At 34.7% G+C, this 24541-nt stretch overlaps 1 protein-coding gene across 1 annotated transcript in view; it reads left to right on the plus strand.

Annotated features, from left to right (window-relative positions):
- The first annotated feature begins 664 nt into the window (after window positions 1–664).
- The window catches only part of LOC134239404 (nucleolar and coiled-body phosphoprotein 1-like), a 46021-nt gene continuing 22144 nt past the window's right edge, over window positions 665–24541 (plus strand). The window contains exons 1-11 of the mRNA XM_062721578.1: window positions 665–695; window positions 1002–1040; window positions 1169–1204; window positions 1318–1366; window positions 2126–2196; window positions 5737–5769; window positions 8160–8201; window positions 11910–12076; window positions 12445–12522; window positions 17201–17227; window positions 17359–17384. Of these exons, the coding sequence (XP_062577562.1) occupies window positions 11918–12076; window positions 12445–12522; window positions 17201–17227; window positions 17359–17384 (290 nt within the window). The 5' untranslated portion in view covers window positions 665–695; window positions 1002–1040; window positions 1169–1204; ... (3 more) ...; window positions 8160–8201; window positions 11910–11917. The remainder of the gene's footprint in view (window positions 696–1001; window positions 1041–1168; window positions 1205–1317; window positions 1367–2125; window positions 2197–5736; window positions 5770–8159; window positions 8202–11909; window positions 12077–12444; window positions 12523–17200; window positions 17228–17358; window positions 17385–24541) is intronic.

A 24541-nucleotide genomic window follows, 5' to 3' on the forward strand; every position in this document is an offset into this window, starting at 1 on the left:
ACATCCTCTAGTCACATGAGTCATTTTATGTCATTTATTACGCCATGTGACAATATACAAAACTACCAATTTTAAAAAGCGTATTTAACACATTTTCATATCTCCAACTTCAAAAAATCTAATTGAACTGTAAATGTAAACAATTTAAAAATTATACTTTTATAATATTTGATTGCTGCATGGTATTTTAATTTCTTTCAAGTGTTCAAGCATGTTCTGAAATAAAACATCAAGAATTTAATACATTATAAAAACCACATTCTTTTATTCTTGTGTTTATTGGACAACAGAGGATATAATCAGAATTTTTGGTACTAAAGTAGATACTGATGATAATGCTGAATATAATGATACATTTACCAAACACAATTAGCCAGACTTGTGTATTGCCATGATAATAGATAGCTAAATCTTAGTATTTTTGGAGAGTTTTTTTCACTTGTTTGACAAGCTGGTTGTAAATGTGTGTTGGTTTGGGGGGGGGGGGGTCAGTTTGAAGTGTACATTACTGGAGATTCAGGGGAGGGCAAAGCTTTTGAATTCTTTTCTTCTCCTGTAGCAAAATAAATATATGCATATATATACCAATTCTTATAACATAACAATATATCATGATATATGCAGTACAATAATGTCATTTTGGATTTTTTCATGAAAAGATGGATCAAAATCTCCAAAGAAGAAAAAGAAGTTGGGTATGTGTAAAAGTAGTTCTCTTAGACAAATGAATGAAATACTGTCAGTGAGTAAATTCTGCATAATAAAAAGTAGTGTTACCAGTAGTTATACATGTATAAACGTAGTACCCCTAGACAAGTTTTAATCAGTTTAAGTTTGTATCCAGATATATATATCATGCTCAGTAGCCTCTGTTTAACATGCATAATCATACATGCATTCAATGGTTTTATAAAATTTGTCATTAAAGCATAATTTTTTGGAGTGATTTCCCTCATTTCAAAATGCATAAAGAATTGCTAAACTGAGTATTATTTTTCCAGAGAAAAGAAATGAAGACAGGGTGGAAAATAATCCCAGTGGTGAGTACTGTTCAGTGTTCCTGTGTGTGTACTTTGTTAGGTTGTTTACCTTTACAAAATATAAATCTATCCAAGAGTTCTGTCACTACCTGTCTGTAACTGTATTAACAATTCATTTTTTTATGAAGAGAGGGGAGACAATCAAGATGCTGTGAAAAACCCAAGTGAGTATTGGTCAATAATGGTTCATACATTTTCATTTAATTTACATAAACGTGATGAATTTAATGAAATTTATGAAAATAGCTTCACTATTCATGTATGTGTCTACTTTCAGAGAAAAAGTTAAAGAAGAAGAAAAAGAAGCTGAAAAAAGGTGTGAAGAGGTTTAAACAAAAAAACAAAAAACAAAAAAACAAGTCGTAATAATGTGATGGAAAGAATTAAATAGTCCAAATAATCTGGCATCAGATGAAGTGAAGCTGTTGTTTATACTGATAAATTGTCACAATACGTTATGTAGAATATCTTTTTATTAGACCTCTACCAATTTATTTATAATGATATGCTTTATATACAAGTCATATGATAATCTAGGTAACATTGGTTGTACAATATAAACTTAATTTTCTATCCAATCAACATGATCAAGGAACTTGTTACATTCTGATTTAAATTATAAAATGATTTTAAAAGATCGTGTAAACTTGTATAAATTTATTAGACCTCTACTGATTTTTCACTATATAAAAGTAAATTGATACATTTTGCCAATTCCCTGAAAATCACCGTAAAAAAAACGGTTTCCTGCAAAAAGGTGTGTCAGTTTGATGAAATGATACACACCTATTCAGAACACTCAGTGATTCTTTTTAATCATATGAAAAGTTCCGAGATGTTCCAAATAACATCATGAATATTCATAATGAGGCTTGATTAACTTACAAGTAATAAAATGGTATAATAAAACAGTTAAAGTATATCATTTAGGGAATCAGCAAGATTCCAGTTCCCCTCGAGGAAGCCTATTTCCTACGGCTGTGCCTCAGGAAATAGACTTGCTACTCGGGAACTGGAATCTTGCTGACTCCCTCAATGGTATACTTAAACTTTATATTGATACCACATTTATTCACAGAAAAGAGGGACAGTGAGAAACCGCCTCAAGTACAGAAACCTGTAAAATCTCCTAAGAAGAAGACAGAGGCCACCTCAGGTAAGTGTATATTATACTGGGGGTCATAGGTCACCTCAGGTAAGTGGATAATATACTGGGGGTCAGAGGTCACCTCAGATAGGTGGATTTTATACTGGGGGTCAGAGCTCACCTCAGGTAGGTGGATTTTTATACTGTGGGTCAGAAGTTACCTCTGGTAGGTGGTTCTATATGGGGGGTTCCAGTTATTGTTACTTTACTATTCATTATTGTAAACCTACTGTCATCTGTATAGCTTTATTCATGCTGTGCTTGGGTAATTAAGTAGATGGAAAATATTCATGACAGGAAAAGTAATCTCTCTTTAAGATTTAACACATTGAAATCTAACAGATTATCACTTATTTCAGTTATTTCATCCTTAACCCTCCTCACTTTAAAACTCTTGCACAAAAATCTACAGCTTTGCACAAAAAATGTAAGGCATAGAGATTGTACAGTAATATCCAAAGATTTTAGGAAAATTAGTCTCGGAGTTGGCAAAATTGGTGGAAGATGTGTAATTGACCTCTGAAATGTTAATGAAATGAAATTATTTTTCCTTTAAAAATATCATGGTATTTTTTAATATCATCATATCTGCTCTTGAGATATTAAGTTTGTTGAGTCTATTAAAAGAAGTACATATATTTACAATTTTCTTAGCGTTAAATCTTAAATCAGCAGCAAACTCAAAATATTAATGTTTTTTGGCAAAACTGATAGGCATTCTACTCAAATGAGTTACTTTTTAATTTAGTAATACAGTGGAGCCTCATTTATCCGGACGCTTTGGTTCCCAAGCAAATTGTCCGGATAAGTGAAGCGTCCGGATATCTGAATTCTATTGATTTCTCTTCCAGGTATACTGTATTTGTATTTCAACTCATATATATATAAAGAAAGATAAATACTATCGTATTAAAATGATAATTTATTATTTTAAAATAGTAATTTTCTCCTCGTCAATAAAAAACTGCCTTAAACCTTGCAATGAAGAACGTGGAAGATCTACTTTGCGTTGGCAGATTTTTTTTCTTTAAGCTGGCGGAAATGCCGACTCGCGCTGTCTTTGCCGGCCATGTAGACATGGATGTAGCTGGAGAGCAGAATGATACACATTGGATATAATGCTGCATGCTTATATGGGCAGATTTTTAATTACCCAGCTTATTTTTACTTTCTACTTCCTATAAATTGATGAATTCTCTCATTTGCAGCTTTGATTACACCCAAGCGAGCTGTCAGTATCGAGTTCAAGTCTAATTTTAATTTGAATAGGCCTAGTTACTCATCCACGCTAAATCTGACATATTAAAAATTCACACAGTAATCTTCCCAAGCGAAATCATTGATTGTCTAAAATTATTCAAATCTGATTGAATGTTTTAGGTTTTTTTCGATAACTGCCACTAATCTACAGATGAAAATTACACAATGTGCACGTGTAGACAATGAGATTATGAAACTATGTCGTCCCGTCTATAAATAGAAAAATATTTAAAACCAGCCCTGTACTAAATTAAAATTATAAATATCTCTCAGATAACAAATAACTGAATAGAAAATTGTTTTCTGTTACCGACACAGTTAATTGTTTATTTTCATTATTTGTGTATCGATCTCTCGTATATTATGACCATATCCACTTAGCATGCTTAATCTGTGGACTAATCATCGTAAGTCATTCATAACAGCATACATGCCAACTTTTGAAAATTTTCTTGGGGGAGATTGCGCGTAACGACATTTTTAAAAGTTCCTAATTCGCGGAGTTTTGTCGTGAAATAACTTTTTGTAGGTTGTTTTTTCTGAATTATCAATCTACTACCTTAATTATATCATATATTATTACTAGTTCAAAAAGTGTTTTCTTCTCTATCAACTTAAAGAAAAGCACAAATACAATATCATTTAAAATTTTTAAAAAAACCCAATTTTGTTCAAAATTATTTAATATGTTAATATTAAGATAAATATACCCTGTCTTGAAGAATGTGATACACAAAGTTAACATATTAGTAAAAATAAGCTGAACTGTTCATTGTGTGTTGGTAAATTACAAAGTTTATAAGGCTACTGTTATACCAAATATTGTTAAATTATTTTTTTCTTAATCAGAGGGAATATTACCTAAGTCATTTTAACTTTTCAATCAAAGTCTGCAAAAGGCATGGTCTTTTCCTTTCTTTTTTATTTTGATCACTCTGGGCAGTCCTAATGGTTTTTACTTGCTGGCACATTTTTTCCATGTTGGATTTTGGCAGTGTCTTTTCCATGAAGTAGATTATGATTTAATGAGGAATGCAATATTCCAAAACTTGAACACATTTTATAAACGGTTTATACGTATATTGTGGAAGTTTGCTGTAAAGTGTGAACTCTCACAAGTTTGTCAGTTTGTATCCAGTGTCGTGTATATTTCTAAAATTTCCACATCTGGCATAATTGTCTCGGTTAAAATACACTGTTAATGAGGTTCAGGAGCAATAAAAACCACTGTAATGACTGGTAGCACAGTTGACACCTTGTTGATTACCTGTTATCAGCGGCAATAAACAGATACCTACCGATAAACATTGAAACAGCCATGTTTTCTGCACAAGGAAATACTGTATTATTCAAAGCGAATCGGTAAAAATTCCGGATTTTCGAAATATCGGTAGAAATGGGAGAAAAAAATTAATCGGTAGACAAGCGGTAGACAGGGTTAAAAATCGGTAGACTCCGGAAAAAATCGGGAAAGTTGGCATGTATGTAACAGGTCACAGGTGATCGTCTTGTAAAAACAATCAATCCGGCCAGTGTTTTGATAACAATTATCACTCAGTTCAGGCGTGAATGTTGACAAGAGTGGAAGTACAAATTAAAATTTACCGTCCGGATAAATGAACCAAATTATAACGTAAAAATACATTTTGTAGTAAAAAAGAGCCGTCCGGATACGGAACGCGGAATTCCGGATAAATGAGTCAAAATTACGTTTAAAAAATCCGTTCCCGAGAAAAATCGTCCGGAAGGTGAAGCGTCCGGATATCTGGCGTCCGGATATCTGAAGGTCCACTGTAATTAAATGAAGTAACCGAAACAAGTTATGTTAAGAAATAGCTTGATTCCATCATGCCCCTGACTAGGGGAGGGGGGAAATATGAGACCAGCTAGACCAGGCCTGGGGGCCATAAAACTTAGACCAGTTCACTTCTAATCTTAGTTTCACTTTCACCAAAGAAATATAAAGTGGAAAAGTGAGACTGAGATCGAAAGTAAGCTTGTCTAAGTTTTATGGTCCCCAGGCCAGGTACCGATGTCCACCGCTTTAATTCGAAACTTCTGTATTCCTTCTACCACAGTTTTAAGGTTAAGATTTGTCTCATTCCATTAAACATGATAAATTCCTGTCTGAGTACTTTAGGACTCAGCATGATATACAATTGTTTACCTGTAAACATGCCTGATTGAGACAGCATGTTATACAATTGTTTACCTGTAAATATGCCTGATTGAGACAGCATGATATACAATTGTTTACCTGTAAATATGCCTGATTGACTTTTGTTTCAGATTCATCACAAGATGAGGACAGAGCGACGTCCAGTAAGTAGGACCTTGTCTTGACCTTTTTATTAGGTCACTTGAGTAAACTCAGGTGACCTATTGCTATCACTTTTCGTCCGTCGTCGTCCGTCATTCGTCGTGCGTTAACATTTGAACATTTTCAGCTTCTTCTTTGAAACCACTGAACCAATTTCAACCAAATTTGGCATATAGCATCTATGGGTAAAGGGGAACAAAAATTTTGAATTTCATGGTCCCTGCCCCCCTGGGGCCTGGGGGGTGGGGCAAAAACCACTAAAATTAGTGCAATCTTTAAAAATCTTCTTCTTTACTCCTGGACATTAAGCAGTCAAACTGTTGGTATGATTGTAATCAACATTGAGTCCTCTACCAAATTGTGAAATTCATGGCCCCGGGGTCATGGGTTCTAGAGCTAGGGCGGGGCTAAATAAGTATATAGTGAAAATGCATGATTTCTTTGAAAATCTTCTTCTCTGCTACTGGGTATTAAATAAACCTACTAAGTACATAGTTATGATGAGCAAGAGTGCCTCTACCAAAATTGTGAATTTTATGGCCCAAGGGTCAGGGGTTCTGGTGTAAGGGTGGGGCTCTATAGATTATAATAGTGAAATTACATGAATTCTTTGAAAATCTTCTTCTCTGCTCCTGGGTATTAAATAAACTAACTAAGTGCATAGTTATGATGAGCAAGAGTGCCTCTACCAAAATTGTGAATTTTATGGCCCACGGGTCAGGGGTTTTGGTGTAAGGTGTGTGTGTGTGTGGGGGGGGGGGGGGGGGGGCTGTATAGATTATATAGTGAAAATAAATGAATTCTTTGAAAATCTTCTTCTCTACTCCTGGGTATTAAATACACTAACTAAGTGCATAGTTATGATGAGCAAGAGTGCCTCTACCAAAATTGTGAATTTTATGGCCCCAGGGTCAGGGGTTCTGGTGTTAGGGTGGGGCTCTATAGATTATATAGTGAAAATACATGAATTCTTTGAAAATCTTCTTCTCTGCTCCTGGGTATTAAATAAACTAACTAAGTGCATAATTATGATGAGCAAGAGTGCCTCTACCAAAATTGTGAATTTTATGGCCCCAGGGTCAGGGGTTCTGGTGTAAGGGGGGGGGGGTCTATAGATTATATAATGAAAATACATGAATTCTTTGAAAATCTTCTTCTCTGCTCCTGGGTATTAAATAAATTGAATAAGTGCATAGTTATGATGAGCAAGAGTGCCTCTACCAAAATTGTGAATTTTATGGCCCCAGGGTCAGGGGTTCTGGTGTTAGGGCAGGGCTCTATAGATTATATAGTGAAAATACATGAATTCTTTGAAAATCTTCTTCTCTGCTCCTAGGAATGAAATAACTAATTACAAAGTTATGATGAGCAAGAATACCTCTTCCAAAATTGTGAATTTTATGGCCCTAGGGTCAGGGGTTCTAGTGATAGGGTGGGGCTCTATTGATTATGTAGTGAAAATGCATTGAATCTTTGAAAGTTTTCTTCTCTGCTCCTTGGTATTAAGCAGATGAACTACCTATATAGTTATGATGAGCAAGGGTACTAATCTTCCAGAATTGTGAATTTCAAGGCCCCAGGGTCAGGGGTACCATAAAGGAGGGGGGGGGCTGTACTTATATACTGAAACTGGATGAATTGTTCGAAATATGCTCCTTGGTATTAATCAAATATTTTTGAAAAGCAAGGGTGCCTTTTCAAAAATTGTGCAATGTGTGGATCTAGGCCTAAGGGTGAGGGGTTCATGTGTGATTGGGGCATTACTGATCATGCTGAATATTACTGATTTATACTTGAAATGCATTTTTTGTTCCCCTACCCTGCCTATGGGTATTAAGTAAACAAACTAAGCAACTGCTAAGTGTATTGTTATGATGATCAATGGGGCCTCTTTCAAAATTGTGAATGCCATAGCATCTGGATTAAAACATGAATCAAATTCAATCACTGGAAAGTTGTTGCATAATGCTCAGGTGACCTATAAGGCCCATGGGCCTCTTGTATCTTTGACCTTTTCTACTGTATAATGTGCTTCAGATATAAAACTGAGACCTTTAAATACACCGAATACTGTCAACAACTTCATGGTGGTTTGAGTTGTTTCTCTTTGTTTTCGGTAAAATCAAGATGAGCACATTGTATGTAAAATAATGTTACCTAGCAATGTTTTTTTTTTTTTATATATAAAAGTATATATTTAAATGCTTTCAAGTCTTAACAATCGTTGATCTGGGTAGTGAGATGAAGCCCCAGGAGTTATTAAGTCTGTACCTAGATAAGTTACCTATGAATATCAAATGACACTATTTATAGAATGTCTTTTTCCCACAGTTCAGATGTATCATATTAAATTATAATGTTAAAGCTAATTTGTTTTCATTTGTGTTTACAGAGGAGGAAAAAGAAGACAAAAATGCCGGAAAACACTTAAAAGGTAAAAATGAGTGAAGACTAGGGCTGTATCAATTTAAGTAATAACTGCCTTATTTTTCGATTTCATGATTGATTAATCGATTGGCTTGCATGAAAATTTGCATAAACACCAAAGGCGTTTATGCATAAAATTATCACACAAGCCAATTGATTGATCATCGTCATGAAATTTTAAAATCTGACAGTTATTCCTTATATTTACATGCTTTGATTCCGTCAATCCACGTGCCCCAAGCCCGGCTTCTGTCTAGCTATTTGTCCCGCCCTGCATGTGATTTTTTTTAACAGCACCAAAACATTAATGGGGAAATAAAGTACATTTACAATTTGTAATTTTATCTCAGACAAAGACATTGGAAATGTAAATATATATAGATACGCTTCGATATTCAAGAATCATACCGTATCGAAAAATAACTTCCAATACGTATCACACAGGCATTTTTCTTCTAATTCTGTGAAAAAAGATGGGAATTTTAATCACTATATACCACATTATATTTAACTTTTTAGCTCACCTGAGCTGAAGGCTCAAGTGAGCGTTTCTGATCACATTTTGTCCGGCATCCGTCTGTCCGTCTGTCCGTCTGTCTGTCTGTCTGTAAACTTTTCACATTTTCGACTTCTTCTCAAGAACCGCTGGGCCAATTTCAACCAAACTTGCCACAAAGTATCCTTGGGTGAAGGGGATTCAAGTTTGTTCAAATGAAGGGCCACACCCTCATTCAAGGGGAGATAATTGGGAATTAATGAAAATTTAGTGGCATATTTTAAAAATCTTCTTCTCAAGAACCACAGTGCCAGGAAAGATGAAACTTATGGGGAAACATCCTCAGGTAGTGTAGATTCAAATTTGTTCAAATCATGACCCCCGGGGGTAGGGCGGGGCCAAAATGGCCGACCAAAGTTTTACATAGAAATATATAGGAAAATTCTTTAAAAATCTTCTTCTCAAGAATGACAAAGCCATAATTCATCATATTTATATGGGAGCATGCTCAGGTAGTGTAGATTCAAGTTTGTTCAAATCATGACCCCCCGGGTAGGGCGGGGCCAAAATGGCCAACCAAAGTTTTACATAGAAATATAAAGGAAAATTCTTTAAAAATCTTCTTCCCAAGAATGACAAAGCCATAATTCATCATATTTGTATGGAAGCATGCTCAGGTATTGTAGATTCAAGTTTGTTCAAATCATGACCCCCGGGGGTAGAGCGGGGCCAAAATGGCCGACCAAAGTTTTACATAGAAATATATAGGAATATTCTTTAAAAATCTTCTTCCCAAGAACGACGAAGCCATAATTCATCATATTTATATGGAAGCATGTTCAGGTAGTGTAGATTCAAGTTTTATCAAAACATGACCCCCCGGGGTAGGGCGGGGCCAAAATGGCCGACCAAAGTTTTACATAGAAATATATAGGAAAATTCTTTAAAAATCTTCTTCCCAAGAATGACAAAGTCATAATTCATCATATATATATAGAAGCATGCTCAGGTAGTGTAGTTTCAAGTTTGTTCAAATCATGACCCCCCGGGGTAGGGCGGGGCCAAAATGGCCGACCAAAGTTTTACATAGAAATATATAGGAAAATTCTTTAAAAATCTTCTTCTCAAGAATGACAAAGCCATGATTCATCATATTTATATGGAAGCATGCTCAAGTAGTGTAGATTCAAATTTGTTCAAATCATGACCCCAGGGGTAGGGCGGGGCCAAAATGGCAGACCAAAGTTTTTAAAGATATATATATAGGAAAATTCTTTAAAAATCATTTTCAAAAAAATAGCAAATCCATGATTGGTCATGGGACTCTTTTTGGATTTAAACTTTACATTATAAAAAGCCATTTTCTACTTTTTCCTACTCTTAGTGCTCAGGTGAGCGATGTGGCCCATGGGCCTCTTGTTAAATTTAAAACTGACCAATAAAATTAGCTGCAGATCTGTAGCTCTCCGAAAAAATATATTGATAGACCGGAGAGCTACAGTGCCACCCATTGAAAAAACTGTATATTTATTGCGCACAAAAAAGTGCGCTCGGTTCTCGATTTATTTCTCCATGTTTTTAAACTGTGATCTCAAAACATTACTAACCGTGTGTTCCGAACATATTCTTTCGCTGTTTCCACAACCAAACATTCCTCATAATTGTTGTTAATAGTCCTCCTGACCCTGATATTGTAATAATAGAACATTTCGCTTATTTATACTGCCATTTTGGTTTCAAAGATAATTCGGTCCAATATGCTTCGTTCAGATGTCAACTACGAGAGTACTTGACAGAGGAGAAAGGAATGTTTAAAATCTTCCATTTTTTGCAATTAAAGTAAGAATTTGGAAGAATTAATCCAGAATCGAGCGCACTTTTTTGTGCGCAATAAATATACAGTTTTTTCAATGGGTGGCACTGTAGCTCTCCGGTCTATCAATAATTTTTTTCGGAGAGCTACAGATCTGCAGCTACAATAAAATATAATCATTAAAGACATAGCAGAACCTATATTATTATTACAAAATACATACTACAGACCTGCCTACCCTTCCGCTTTTGGCATAATTCTTTCTCTTTTTACCACAAAATTACGCTATTATGCCACTTATATTAATTTTACGCTTTGATATTTTTGGTTAAAATTTCATTACGACGTCTAAATTCAAAGTTAAAGTACGACATGCAGAAATGAAATAAGTTCTTATGAAAGTAAATCAAAGACCAGTTCGATAATGTACGTAGTATACCTGGTAGTTACATGTAAACTCGTATAATGAATATTCGGAAGAAGACGAGAAGGCACTACTTACCTAACTATTAAACGATATTGCTAAACATACAGCCATTTCTATGCTCAATTAAGTTTATTTTAACATTTCTTAGAAGAAGATAGAGAAAAAGCAGTGTTAAAAAATATTAAAAAAGCAATGTTAAAATGATTTGTTTTAACATTCAAACGCAAGCCTCCAATTAAGTTGATTTGATACAAATTGACCAAATGCTTCATAAAAGATGTACGGTTGAAATGAGTTTGATGTAGGATACTTGTATTTTACTACACTTTTTCAAAAAATTATGAAAAGTTTATGCCAGCTTTGTTTAGTATTGTACAATTTCGGCGGTTTTGAAAGAAATTAAAGTATTATAGTAAAACAAAAAATAGAAAAACATGATTGATTACGCATTTACCTCTGAAATTCCACCAAAAAATGTACCGAAATCACACCCTTGCAATGAAAAGGGTAGTCAGGTCTGATACTAGAAGATTTTATTTTAGCATGCTGATTTTTCAGTCATTAAAAGTTTTGATTTGAAGGGTTATTTGTAATAGCATTGAGGCAAGAACTTTGAAATGGATTATAAATCACTTTGTCTTTATAAATTCATGCATTAAATGACTTTTTTAATAGACTTGTTTAAGAATCAAATGTATTGCATGTCGCTTTAAAGAATATTGTATTGTATCGAAATTTCTTTGCTCAATACACAGCCCAAGTGAAGACGCATGCGGTATTAAGGGAGGAGTAATTTATTGGTTTCAGAAAGTTTACCAAAAATTATGGTTTTATTATCAGAATTTGTAAAACTGATAATTAAAGTTTGGATAATGATAATGCTTGATTTAGACAATTGTGTAATAAGCTTGATCTTGATATTTGTTTAATAAGCTTGATTTTGACATTTGTGTAATATAGTTGTTTATTTTTTGTGCAGATTGGACTATGGATGAGTTTAGATCTCTCTTAGACTCGTTGGAGTCATCCATTAAGCAGCCCTCCCCACAACACAACAGACTGCCGGAGTCAGTGTGGGAGGAGGTCAAGGTCAAAAACCATTCTCCTGATGTTTGCAGAGCTGCCTGGACAAAAATCTGCCATGTGGTTTGTATCTAAATCTTTGATTTTTTCAGCGACTAAAGTGTTGGGGTCAGAATTCCATTTTGCAGCTACTCACCCTGATTGTGTTTCATGATTAGATTTTATTTACTGAAAATCATAATGAGCTGCTTCCACTCATATCACCATGGCTTTGATATATGATCTTGAAAAAGAAGCACAATATCTCTGATTTTGCACTGAGCTGCAACAATAATACCTTTTAACTAACTACATGTATAATTTTTTATAACAAATATTTTTGTAGCCTTTTTGATCAGTGCAAAACTTGAAAAAGTTAATGTTTTGTTCTTTTTCAGTAGTTCTATTCGTTGATTATTTTTAATAACCACTTTCTTTATCATTGATTTTAGACAAAGACCCACATGAGCCTGCAGCAGATGGTTGATGTAGCTCGGGACTTGATGGAGAAAAACAAAAATGTCATCAAGGTCAGTTTTGATGAGGTCAAAAATCACGGCTGTAACAATATCATTCTTTTAATTCAGCATGAGGAATATGATTTTTTAGGTCTATTGCTATCCGCTTTCATCCGTTGTCATTTGTTGTGAGTCTTGTGTTAACATTTGAACATTTTCAGCTTCTTCTTTGAAACCGCTGAAGCAGTTTCAACCAAATTTGGTATACAGCATTTATGAGTGAAGGGGACCAAAATTGTGAATATTATGGTCCTCGCTCCCCTGGGGCCTGAGGGATGGGGCCAAAACCACTTAAATTAATGAAATCTTAAAAAATCTTCTTCTTTACTCTTGGACATCAAGCAGTCAAACTGTTGGCATGATTGTAATGAGCATTGAGACCTCTTCCTAAATTGTGAAATTCATGGCCCCTGGGTTAGGGGTTCTGATGTTAGGGCGGGGCTCTATTGATTATATTGTGGAAATGCATTAAATCTTTGAAAATCTTCTCCTCTGCTCCTGGGTATTAAATAAAGTAAATGTACTTTGTTATGATGAGCAAGAGTGCTTCTTACAAAATTGCGAATTTTATGGCCCCATGGTCAGGGGTTCTGGTGTTGGGACAGGGCTCTATTGATTATATATTGAAAATGCATTAATTCTTTGAAAATCTTCTCTGCTCCTTGGTATTAAATAAACTAAGTACATAGTTATGATAAGCAAGCGTGCCTCTTCCAAAATTGTGAATTTTATGGCCCTGGGGTCAGGGGTTTTGCCATTTGGTGTAGGGGGGGACTCTTGATTTTATATTAAAAATACATTAATTCTTTGAAAATCTTTTCCTTTGCTTCTGGGTATTATGCAAATGATTCAAGTATATACAGTGTGGTGCCATAAGTGTTTCACGTTATCGTGACGTCAACCTTGCTTAGTACTAAAATTCAATGTTACAAAAAATCCACTTACCTTACTATTGTTGATTACAGACTTCTGATTTTTTGAGTTGGCTCGCGTAGCGAGCTACTCCCTGTTGACATAGCCATTTCAGATCTGTAAAATTTATCACACATTCATCAAGGTGATCCATACGCCAAATATTATAGTTCTAGCAAAAAATGCTTTGGTTTGAGTGATTGTATAAACTTAAGAGGTAAAGACTGTATAAAATTTCATACTGTAACATTATTTATGCCTTCATGCTTTTAAAGAAATTTTTGATTAAATATCTGTACGATGTACAATTACTGCGTATGAATATATGTTCAAGCATGTTAGGCGGATCTAATCTTCCCATCTGAAGTTTATTTATAATTGACCTAGAATACTCCCTAACACAAACACCTGCTGCTCTCATTAGCTGCAGCTAGTTGTTGTTGAAAATCTATTTTTAGAATCCAGATTTGCTGTGAGAATCTTTAACCTAATTATTCCATAACACTGACCACTTCAGCTAATGTGCTTAATTTCATTATAGAATCCAGGCAAAATAATACGGAAGCCCATTAGTGCCAACCTGTATATATAAAGGAAAAGCAATATACACTTTATTTATGAACTGAACATGGATCAGGAATATAATATTCAATCTCTTAAGAAGCAAAATAAACTGAATATATTAAGGAATGGTGCCCAGATGTATGAAAAAGCTCAATTGACTCGAGCGAGTCAACTCGCAGGCCCTTCAGGCCTTTGATTTAGTATTTGGTGGCATGACCTTTAGCTTTAATTACAGCATTTAGTCTGTTTGGTAAGGTTTCATATAAAACCATGTATATACACTGGGGTGAGGGACGTCCAGACCTGCAGCACACAGTCAACAAGTTCTTCTTGTTGTCCCCCGCTTTCGCGAAAGCGAGGGGATATTAAATCTCATTCGTCTGTCAGTCAGTCTGTCTGTCCGTCACAAAAATTTTAACCTTGCTCATAACTTTTGATTTAGTGGAGGTATGACTTTCATATTTCACATGTGTATTCCTTGTGACAATACCTTTCTTTGGGTACCACCAAATTTGACCTTTTGACCTTGACATTTAAGTTTGACCTACTTATACACAAAAATTCCGAACTTTTACTTTGACCATAACTTTTGAACGGTAGATACTAGGGCTTCCATATTTCACATATGTATTCTTTGTGGCAAGACCTCTCATTGGATACCAACAACTTTGACCTTTTGACCTTGACCTTAGAGATTTCCGTACTTATGAAAAAACTTTAACCTTGGCCATAACTTTTGAATGGTAAGGGTTAGGGCTTTCATACTTCACATATGTAATCATTGTGAGGAGACCTTTCATTGGATACCAAGAACTTTTACCCTTTGACCTTGACCTTGGAGTTTGACCTACTTTTTAAAAAACTTTGACCTTGGCCATAACTTTTGAACGGTTAGGGCAAGGGTTTTCATACTTCACATATGATATACTTGTGGCAAGATTTTTCTTAAGAAACTACCAATATATATAATCTATTTTGTCATACGGGGTCATCAGGTTCACTTCCTTACAACTTTTGATTGAGAAGAGATAGGGCTTTCATATCTGACATGTGCATTACCTTTGACAAAATTTGACACGATATGTCATAAAAAATGACATCCCACCCACAAAGACACCGAAAGCGGGGGACCACAATTCTTTGAATTTGCTTGTTTTGATGTTATCTTGCTCCGTTGAAAGTTTAATTTTAATTGATCTCCATACATTTTCTATGAGATATAGGTCTGGTGATTGAGATGGCCACTCTAAACAAGGGATATTATTTTGTTGTTTCCATTCTACAGCCCTAGCTGACTTGTGGGCAGGACAGTTATCGTCTTGAAATATCCAGGGGTTGTTACTAAAATGTTTGGCAACAACTCGCCACAAATTATTATCTAGAAGGGTGATGTACTTATCTGTGTTTAAATTTCCATCTATTGGTGTAAGTAAGCCCACTCCTGAATAGCAGATACAGCCCCAAGACGAAACAGATAGGCAGACTCCACCATGAAGGACCGAACGTATTCCGAGGCACTCCGGTCTCCATTTTTCATCGGCCTTTCTCCAGACATAAACTTTTCTGTCCGTTCCCAACATGACTTGAGTTTCATCAGAAAATATGACTTTTTTCCAGTTTTGATCCACAGACCACTGTTTGTGATCTCGACACCATTCAACACGCTTTTGTCTGTTCACATTCGAGATGGTAAGAGTCTTGGCAACTTTCCGACGATTATAATTCAGAAACTGCAATCTATGCTGAACTGATCGTTTTGACAGTGGATTTGGTATAGATCTATTAAATTCTGATGTTAAATCACTCAAACTTTTCCTATGATCTTTCATAACGAACCTGTTCAAGACGCGATCTGACTGATCAGTCGTATATTTTGGTCATCCGCTTCGAGGGTTATTCGTGACACTTTGCCGCATAGAAAATCTCTTCAAAAACTTGGAGATTGTGGAGCGGTCATATCCTGTAATTTTGGCTATTTCAGATTTGTTTCTACCTTCGTCATTAAGACGCACGATCTGTTCTTCTAGAGCTGAAGACATTTCACGACGATTTGCAGCCATGATTGTTTACGCCTGCTAGGATATCTAAAAATAGCCCCACGTGCACCAGGGGAATCCCGAATGACGTACATAACTTCTATTTTCTTATATCCAAAAATGATTATAGAACGATGTATAATATTATAGAAAACAGAGATTAAGGTTGAAAGATAGTTTTAATTTTTCTTCAGTAATTGTAACCGTGAAACACTTATGGCACCACACTGTATATATTTATGATGAAGAAATGTGCATCTAGCAAAATGGTTAATTTCATGCCCCCTGGGTAAGGGGTATCGAAGGGGGGAAGGGGTTACAAAGTCTGAAAATAAATAAATGCTTTGAAATCTGCTCTTTGGTATTAATCAACCATTTATGATGAAATAAAACATGATAAAATTTCCAGAATCTTGAAATATATGGCCTCAGGGTCAGTGGTTCCTTTGGGGTGGGGTGCACAACTGGTTATAAAGTGGAGGTGCATTTTCTCTTTGTTACTCTGATCTACCTCTGGGTTTTAAGTAATCAAAGTAAGCAAGCAAAGTGCATAGTTATGATAAGCAATGGTGCCTCTTTCAAAATTGTGAATTTCATGGCCTCTGGTTTAACACACGAACCAAGTTCAATTGTTGGAAAGTTGTTACATGATACTCAGGTGACAGGTAAGGCCCGTGTGCCTCTTGTTTTTTGTGTGGCTAAGGGTTTTTCCTCCATATTTGGCCTAAAGGGAGTTATTTCCCCTAGTTGAAAAGTAGGGGGTGGTATATAATATCAATATGGGTGTTTGTCCATACATGTTAGTTATTCTCGAGGGTAGCCATCCCTTATCCACAAGTTCTACCTTTTTTTCTCTTGATGAGTAAAAAAAATTACCTGACAATGATAAAAAGCTTGAATATTTTTTTTTTCCTTCATAAATAGAGGAAATTTAATGTAAAATGTTCAGAAGATGTGAAATATGGTTTTACTTTGGTATTATATGCAATCTAAGTGGTCATAAGAATGATGAAATTCAGTTACATTTCCCATTTGTGCTTGCCTTGCACCCAGTGGGGATTTGGATTTGCCCCAGACCCCAGCTGATTTTCCTAATTTTCAAAGAAAGGGTAGTTTCCCCCAAATCCTAGATAAATCCCCCCCCCCAAAACTCATTCCTATCCTCTGTTTTGTTACAGATACTGATAGGAAACAAAGATCCCAATGTAAGTTCAATGCTCTATTTTTCTTTTCTTTTTTTTATTTACTTTTATGTTAAAGTAATAAATAAATTCTAAATGAAAACAATTAATATAACATATTGTTTCTAAATACTCCATACTTTGCTTTTTTTCAGTTTCCAAATGCCCCTTCTGTTCATCGGTGAGTAAGGATTTATTTCGTATATAAGCATTTATCTATATGTGTATAATGTGATTAAAAGTGCAGACACAGATTTGAAGTTAATATTTTCTCAAATTTTCTGTAAAAGATCACAACTTATATATCGCAATAGCTGTCACGACAAACTAAGCTTGATCAGTGATTACAAGATTTTTTTCTATTTACAATTTTATATAAAAACAAATATGTACAAATATACAAGTTGAAAATAAAAGCATAATTTTAAAATGTCTATTCCCGTTAGTCTGGGACCACGCTCCTATAGCCGTCCACGTCCATTTACTGTGTTTAACGGTCCATGACCTACGGGTACCACGCCCTTGCACTACATGCCACAACATCCCCTCCAATCCAATCCAATCCAATCGACGTCCCGCGCCAATCCAAAGCGTCTTAAGCATCCACAGTGCTGATAAAACCAGGAAACCACGTTTCCCCACACACGGTCTCGGCCTAGCGTACCACACCCTCGTGTAGTCTACCAGGTTGCCACCGCTGACAGCACCAAACTATCGTGTAACCACTCGCATGTATATGTATCAACAGGAACCTTCAACAAATATGCGTAGACTTATATAACAGCTTGACCCCAAACAGGCTGCCTTACAACACATCATAAATGTTTACACATATAGTTCAAACATACAGTTTTAACTAATATATATCACACTGTTTCTTACGGCAAAGCAAAATAATGTACAATATAACGTTACACTCTGAGTAATAAACTTATATCATTACTTTACGGTTAAACTCAAGGCATGTGCACGTGGTATCATTTCCCGTATACAATTCGAACACCTCTCGTGGATAAAAATAGAATAAGCTCAATTAATATAAACACTGTATTACTTCACGGCGGGGAATCTACGTCATCGTATGGGATTAGGACACACAAAAATGGAGGACAAATGCTCCGTTTCGATGTAAGAAATGGATATTTTTGCACTTATAAAGAATGGATATTAAATCAGTATCCTGCCTATAGTATGCCAAAGAACGTCAACTACAATATATATTGTACGTTTGTTCGTGATAGAATTTTATTGCTCCAAACACTTCGACACAGTTTGAAAACAAGTGAGAAAAACCCGGGACGTGGGGCACACATTTTTAAAATTCGACCTATTATTCGCATGTCCAGATGTACTAGACATTTTATTCTTCCGCGTTTACACTAGATCTAATATTTAAAAAAATGCAGATTATGTTAATAGTTTATTATGCTTTAATTATCCAAGAAAAAAGTATAAATCATTTTGTTTTCAGAAATGATGTAGGGCACACCAACACTAAAATGGATATGGGACACACACTAAGTTACTTTCAAATTGAAACATCGAGCAACCATATCTTAATGTTTCCATTTAAATGACTGCTGTTTGGTAGTATATGAACAATGACTCTTCCACTTTATCATTCAGTTATTAAAGCTATGCTAAGTTACTGATTTCAACTAAAAACATGACATCCATCTTTTGTCGTACTCAAAGAAGCATACTCCGTCTCAAAAAGCCTCTTTTTAGAAAATAAACCATCTTGGTTTGCATCCATTGAGACAATTTTGGGTCATTTAACTGCTTTCAAAAATATTGACTTATCAAAATATGGTATTTGTTCATTTAAAAAGAAGTCATCATGTATTATAAGACAATATTTTTTAAACCAATGGTATAGAGAAAATAGGCAGCAAAATGATGGTAAACTAAGAACTTATTCCATCTTCAAAACCAATTTTGGAAGAGAATACTATCTCCATATTGTCAATAACTATGAGCAGAGGAAAAATATAACTAAACTTCGCATGTCTGCACATCAATTAAATATTGAAAGGGGAAGTTATGCAGGACTTCCCCCTGAATCTAGAAAGTGTTCTCGATGTAATATACAGGAAGTTGAAGATAAACAACATTTTTTGCTCATTTGTCCAAAATACAGCAATGAAAGGTTGCAATTAATGGAAACAGTATTAAAAATCAACCCAAACTTCTCTTTTTTGACACCTGCTGAAAAACTTATACGGATATTGAATAATAAAGATAAAGAAATTTTATACTTACTTGGAAAATTTATATCTGAAAATGGTAAAAGAACCAGTGTATAAATATGTAGATTATGTCATCATGTTTATGCATGCTAAGCCATTTAAATTTATACATGTATAGCATCACATTTTTGTATTGTTTTGTGATCATTGACATTCTTCTGGACACTTGTATTATGTATGATCATTGACACTGAGAACAATATAATTATGTAACTTGGTCATTTATATAACTGTTTAATTTAATTATATTGTTAAAAAAAAAAAATGTTAAAAATATTTTGGAGTCAGAACTTTTTTTTTAGTGTGTGTAGACCCCCCCCCCCCCCCCCCCCTCGAAAAGTTTTTGTATTCGTATATTCAGTGTTTGTATTTATTAAATCTTTGTCGGCAAGACTCTAGTATGTCAGCTGATAGGAAGCGGAGATTAAGGTACTTTTCTTATGCTCAAATATTTGCAACAGCTGACAAACTTGTGTCAAAATTCTAATTGTTTATTACCGACTCCATATTTGAGAAAAAAAGACAAAGTTGTATATAGTACTTCGAAGGTGGCTAAATCATCGTATTGATTGAAAAAAAAACCCCAACAATTATTGTTTTATTATACATGTATATGAATCAGTGATTAAATATTACGTACTCATAAAGCAGTTCATGCTATCTTATTTACATTTGCTGCAATATTAGCCAAAAGCAATGATAGGAGAAGGGTTAAATAAATAATACTATAGCAGTATAAATTGGGATTTTTTGTAAAAAATTACTTTATAGTAGCTATACCAAAAAAGGAAATAATGTCAAGCTCTTTTATAGGATAAGTTTTGGAGGGGGGTATTATCAGAGAAAAATGACAGCTAAAAACTTTGATTGGCAACAACGAAAAGACAATTTTTAACTTCCATTTTTGTTTTGGCCCTCCCCATCACTGGCAACCACTTTCATACATTCGATTACTAATTTTATGTTCACCTGAATGCAAGTTAGGAGCAAATAAAATAGCTTTCCGAAAATATTTGTTTCAATTTGGAATTTCCTGATCTATTTATAGACCATTGTAGCATGTGTAGGGAAAAAAATCTTATATTCACCTGGAAGGTCAGTTGTTGCTAATATTTGAGCATAAGAAAAGTTTTTGATCTTTTTCCCATGTTAAAAGACATGCTAGTTCCCAAGATCTTATTATTGACACCAATATGCAGATTAAAGAACTTTTTCGGGGGATGGAAGGGGGGGGGGGTGTCCACACAAACTCCAAAGAATTTTCTGACTCCAAACTATTTTGACAAGCAATAGAGTAAACAACCAACCTAAAAAGAACTTATTTCCTGGGTGTGTATGTGTGTTTTTATTTTCATTTTTTTGGGGGGGGGGGGGGCGGATGTCGTGTAACTTAAAATAAAAACTTAAAATAGAAATATCATAAAATAAACACAATCTCCGGACTTTGGTCCCCCTCTTTCTATAGTATAGATCTGCACAAGTGAACACCGGTAAACTTCTACATGAAATTTAATAAAAGTCAAAATTTAAAATTCTTGTTGGAAGCTTTTGTTGAGGAATAGACCAGCATTTTCAACTTACAATTTTGTTTGGATACAAGCAAACCAAGGGAATCAAGTATGTGGATGAGTATTACAAAGATGAGTTTTACAGGTTATTGTTTATACGAGTATACTAACTAACAGCAGTCATTTAAATGGAAACATTAAGATATGGTTGCTCGATGTTTCAATTTGAAAGTAACTTAGTGTGTGTCCCATATCCGTTTTAGTGTCGGTGTGCCCTACATCATTTCCGAAAACAAAATGATTTATTCTTTTTTCTTGGATAATTAAAGCATAATAAACTATTAAACAAATCTGGATTTTTTTAAAATGTTAGATCTAGTGTAAACGCGGAAGAATAAAATGTCTAGTACATCTGGACATGCGATTAATAAGTCGAATTTTAAAAAAAGTGTGCCCCACGTCCCGGGTTTTTCTCACTTGTTTTCAAACTGTGTCGAAGTGTTTGGAGCAATAAGATTCTATCACGAACAAACATACAATACATATTGTAGCTGACGTTCTTTGGCATACTTTAGGCAGGATACTGATTTAATATCCATTCTTTATAAGTGCAAAAATATCCATTTCTTACATCGAAGCGGAGCATTTGTCCTCCATTTTTGTGTGTCCTAATCCCATACGATGACGTAGATTCCCCGCCGTGTACTTTTCAATATAATAAATGTAAGTAAATTCCTCTCACCCTGATTAGAGATTCAGTTACCACGAATAAAACTATCTAACCCTCCATGGACATGTGAAACTACTTTCACTGGTCAAGGAAAACATGCGCCACCCAAGACAAACCAGACATCACCTTATATAGAGACTGGCCAAATATTTAAATCACCTGAGCATCACAGTGGGGCTCCTTGCAGGATAAACACCATAATACAAACAAGGGTCACCACAGGACAATACTAATAAAATAGAAATAAGTGTACTTATATCAAAATCAACATTGATTGTGACAATAGCATTTCACACGAAAATATATGCAAAAACTTATTTCATCTAAAAATTAATTGAAATTTCAAATTTTTGGACGGATTTGTTTGACAAATCCTTGCACTTTCACAAATTTTAAATTTTATTACATTGTATTAATGCTTAAGAAAAGTGGCAATCTTGTTTAGAATTAATGAAAAAAATTAAAACTATAATCCAGAAAATTCAGAGTAAAAATGCTCAGAAGCAAAACACAATATATTGTCAGTCCGTGCAGTTGTGGTTAGCAGAATTTAACAATTGAACACACCCGGTGAATCGTAAACCTTAACAGTAACAGAGCTCGTGCCCTGTTTACAAAAACTGTGTACGTTTCACAGGTGTGTTCAATTTGCTAAACTGTGTACACAACACCAAGCAGGGAATGACGATACTTGTGAAGGGGTTTTGCTTTCAAACATTTTTATTCTGAAACTATTTTTTATTAATACACAACGAGATTGCCACTTTTCTGAAGTATTAAAGAATAAAATTAAAATTTTTGAAAGTGCAAGGATGTTTCGAATCAAACCCATCCAAAAGTTTAAAGTTTGAATATATGTATTTTGGATAAAATAAGATTTTGAATATATTTTCATGTGAAATGCTATTGCAGTATATAAGATGTGATATTTTACAGAAAATATTAACTTCAAATCTGTGTCTATGCACCTTTAAAGCATGTCTTAATTTAGTTTTGTGAATAAAGTTAATTTGCCTTGTAGGCATATTCTGTGAAGAACATAGTTAAGGTCTTCCGTCTTCAGCGGAAGACCTTCTTGTTATTCTTAGGTTTCTTTTCCACTATTTTTATTATTTTTATTGTTTTTTTTCTTACCGATTTTGTGTACACGATTTCTCAGAAACGGCTCGCTCGATTTATATGAAACTTTCAGGACTGATAAAGCATCAAACAAAGCTGATATATAATTTTTTGTTTTGATGACGTCACTTCCGGTTTTGAGATTTTTGCGATTTAGTGATTTTCAGGGGGCCAGTTTGTCCGCGAGTTTTCTCAAAAACGGCTTAAGATAGAAACTTGAGTTTTTTGAGCAATGATAGAGCAATGTCTGTAGATGTGACATACGCATTTCATTTTTACCGGAAGTGCTGCACGCCGACGCTCGCTATGGTCCAAAAATGGGCATGTCGAGAAATTTTAAAATTTCTAACACCTTTTCTTCTATATCTTTTTACATACAAATATTTTGTTAAGACATATAGAACAAAAGAAGTGTAGAATTACATGATCTTTCAAATGATATCTCGTAAAAAGGGCTGGCCCCTAAAATAAAGGGCCTAGAGGGGCCGAAAGTTTTTCATTTATATCTCAAAAAGTATTGAGAATTTGTTATACGTCTAAAAAGCAAAGTTGTTCAAAATGTCAAGCTTAATCTGCTGAAGTCGTCAAAATGCGTCCGGCGACGTCACTTCCGGTCATACCGGAAGTCGTCAGAATATGCATATTTTTGCCGTTCTTGACATATTTTTGGGTAACATATGTATCTGGAAGCATAAAACTTCATTTTCTGTCCGTTGACATCACTTCCGGTCAAACCGGAAGTGACCGGAAGTAGCCAAATATAGCTTATTTTTGAAGGTTTAAATACAAAATCAAAATTATAAAGTCAATGGAGACCACTTAGCTCATTTGCTTTCATTTGTTGACGTCACTTCCGGTCAAAACCGGACGGAAGACCTACTCGTTGCTTTGCAACGAGCTTTGCTCTAGTTGTTATTCTTGTTGGAATGGTCTTCACGTTTTTAGATTGTTTTGTCAATTTGAAAATAATTTGATGAACTGCAGAATAATCACATCAAACATCAAAACAAAGATTTTTTCCTAACTCACAAATTACTGATGAAAACAAGTGATTTTACTAGGGATGGGAATATTTAATTGGTTAACCGGTTACTCGGTCAGCTCATTGGTAATCGGTTAGAAAATCTGTAATTGGTTAGTCGAAAAAAATTAAATTTGTAAATTTGAACACAATTTCCTTAAATTTTAGGGGTAAGGCCAAAAAAAATAAATTAATCAATAGTTTCTCAGGCACTGCCGCATCAGTTCAAAAACGGCGGCATTGATCAATTTTATTGACATACTGAAAAGAGAGATAACTCAATTTTCTGTTTTTCTAAGTTGAAAAAGAAAATCGAATTATTCCCCTTTTCATAAATGCTAAGGCTATCTAAATTTAATTCCCTGGTTCTCAGGCCAATTTTCTCCAAAACAGATGCAGGAGGGCGGCATTTTATTTTTCATTTTATTGGCAATAAATTAGATGAGGGAGGTATTTTTAGCTCACCTCAACGAAGTTGGGGGGAGCTTATGTGATACCCTCGGCGTCGGCGTCCCGGGTTAAGGTTAAGTTTTTTGGAGCAGTTTTCTTTTTAAGTACTTGTATGTCCTATATTGATTAGACATGCATAAAAGATGTTTCTAATGTGTTTCATTGTACCAGTCAAAGTTTCAGATGCTGCAATCTCAGCAAAGGAATGACCAGGTTAATGTTTTTGGTGCAGGTTAACATTTTTGGTGCAGTTTTTGGTGT

This window comes from Saccostrea cucullata, unplaced genomic scaffold, assembly GCF_032062105.1.
Source record: "Saccostrea cucullata isolate Sc308-1 unplaced genomic scaffold, CSIRO_AGI_Scuc_v1 ctg344, whole genome shotgun sequence".
In the NCBI taxonomy this organism is placed as follows: domain Eukaryota; kingdom Metazoa; phylum Mollusca; class Bivalvia; order Ostreida; family Ostreidae; genus Saccostrea; species Saccostrea cuccullata.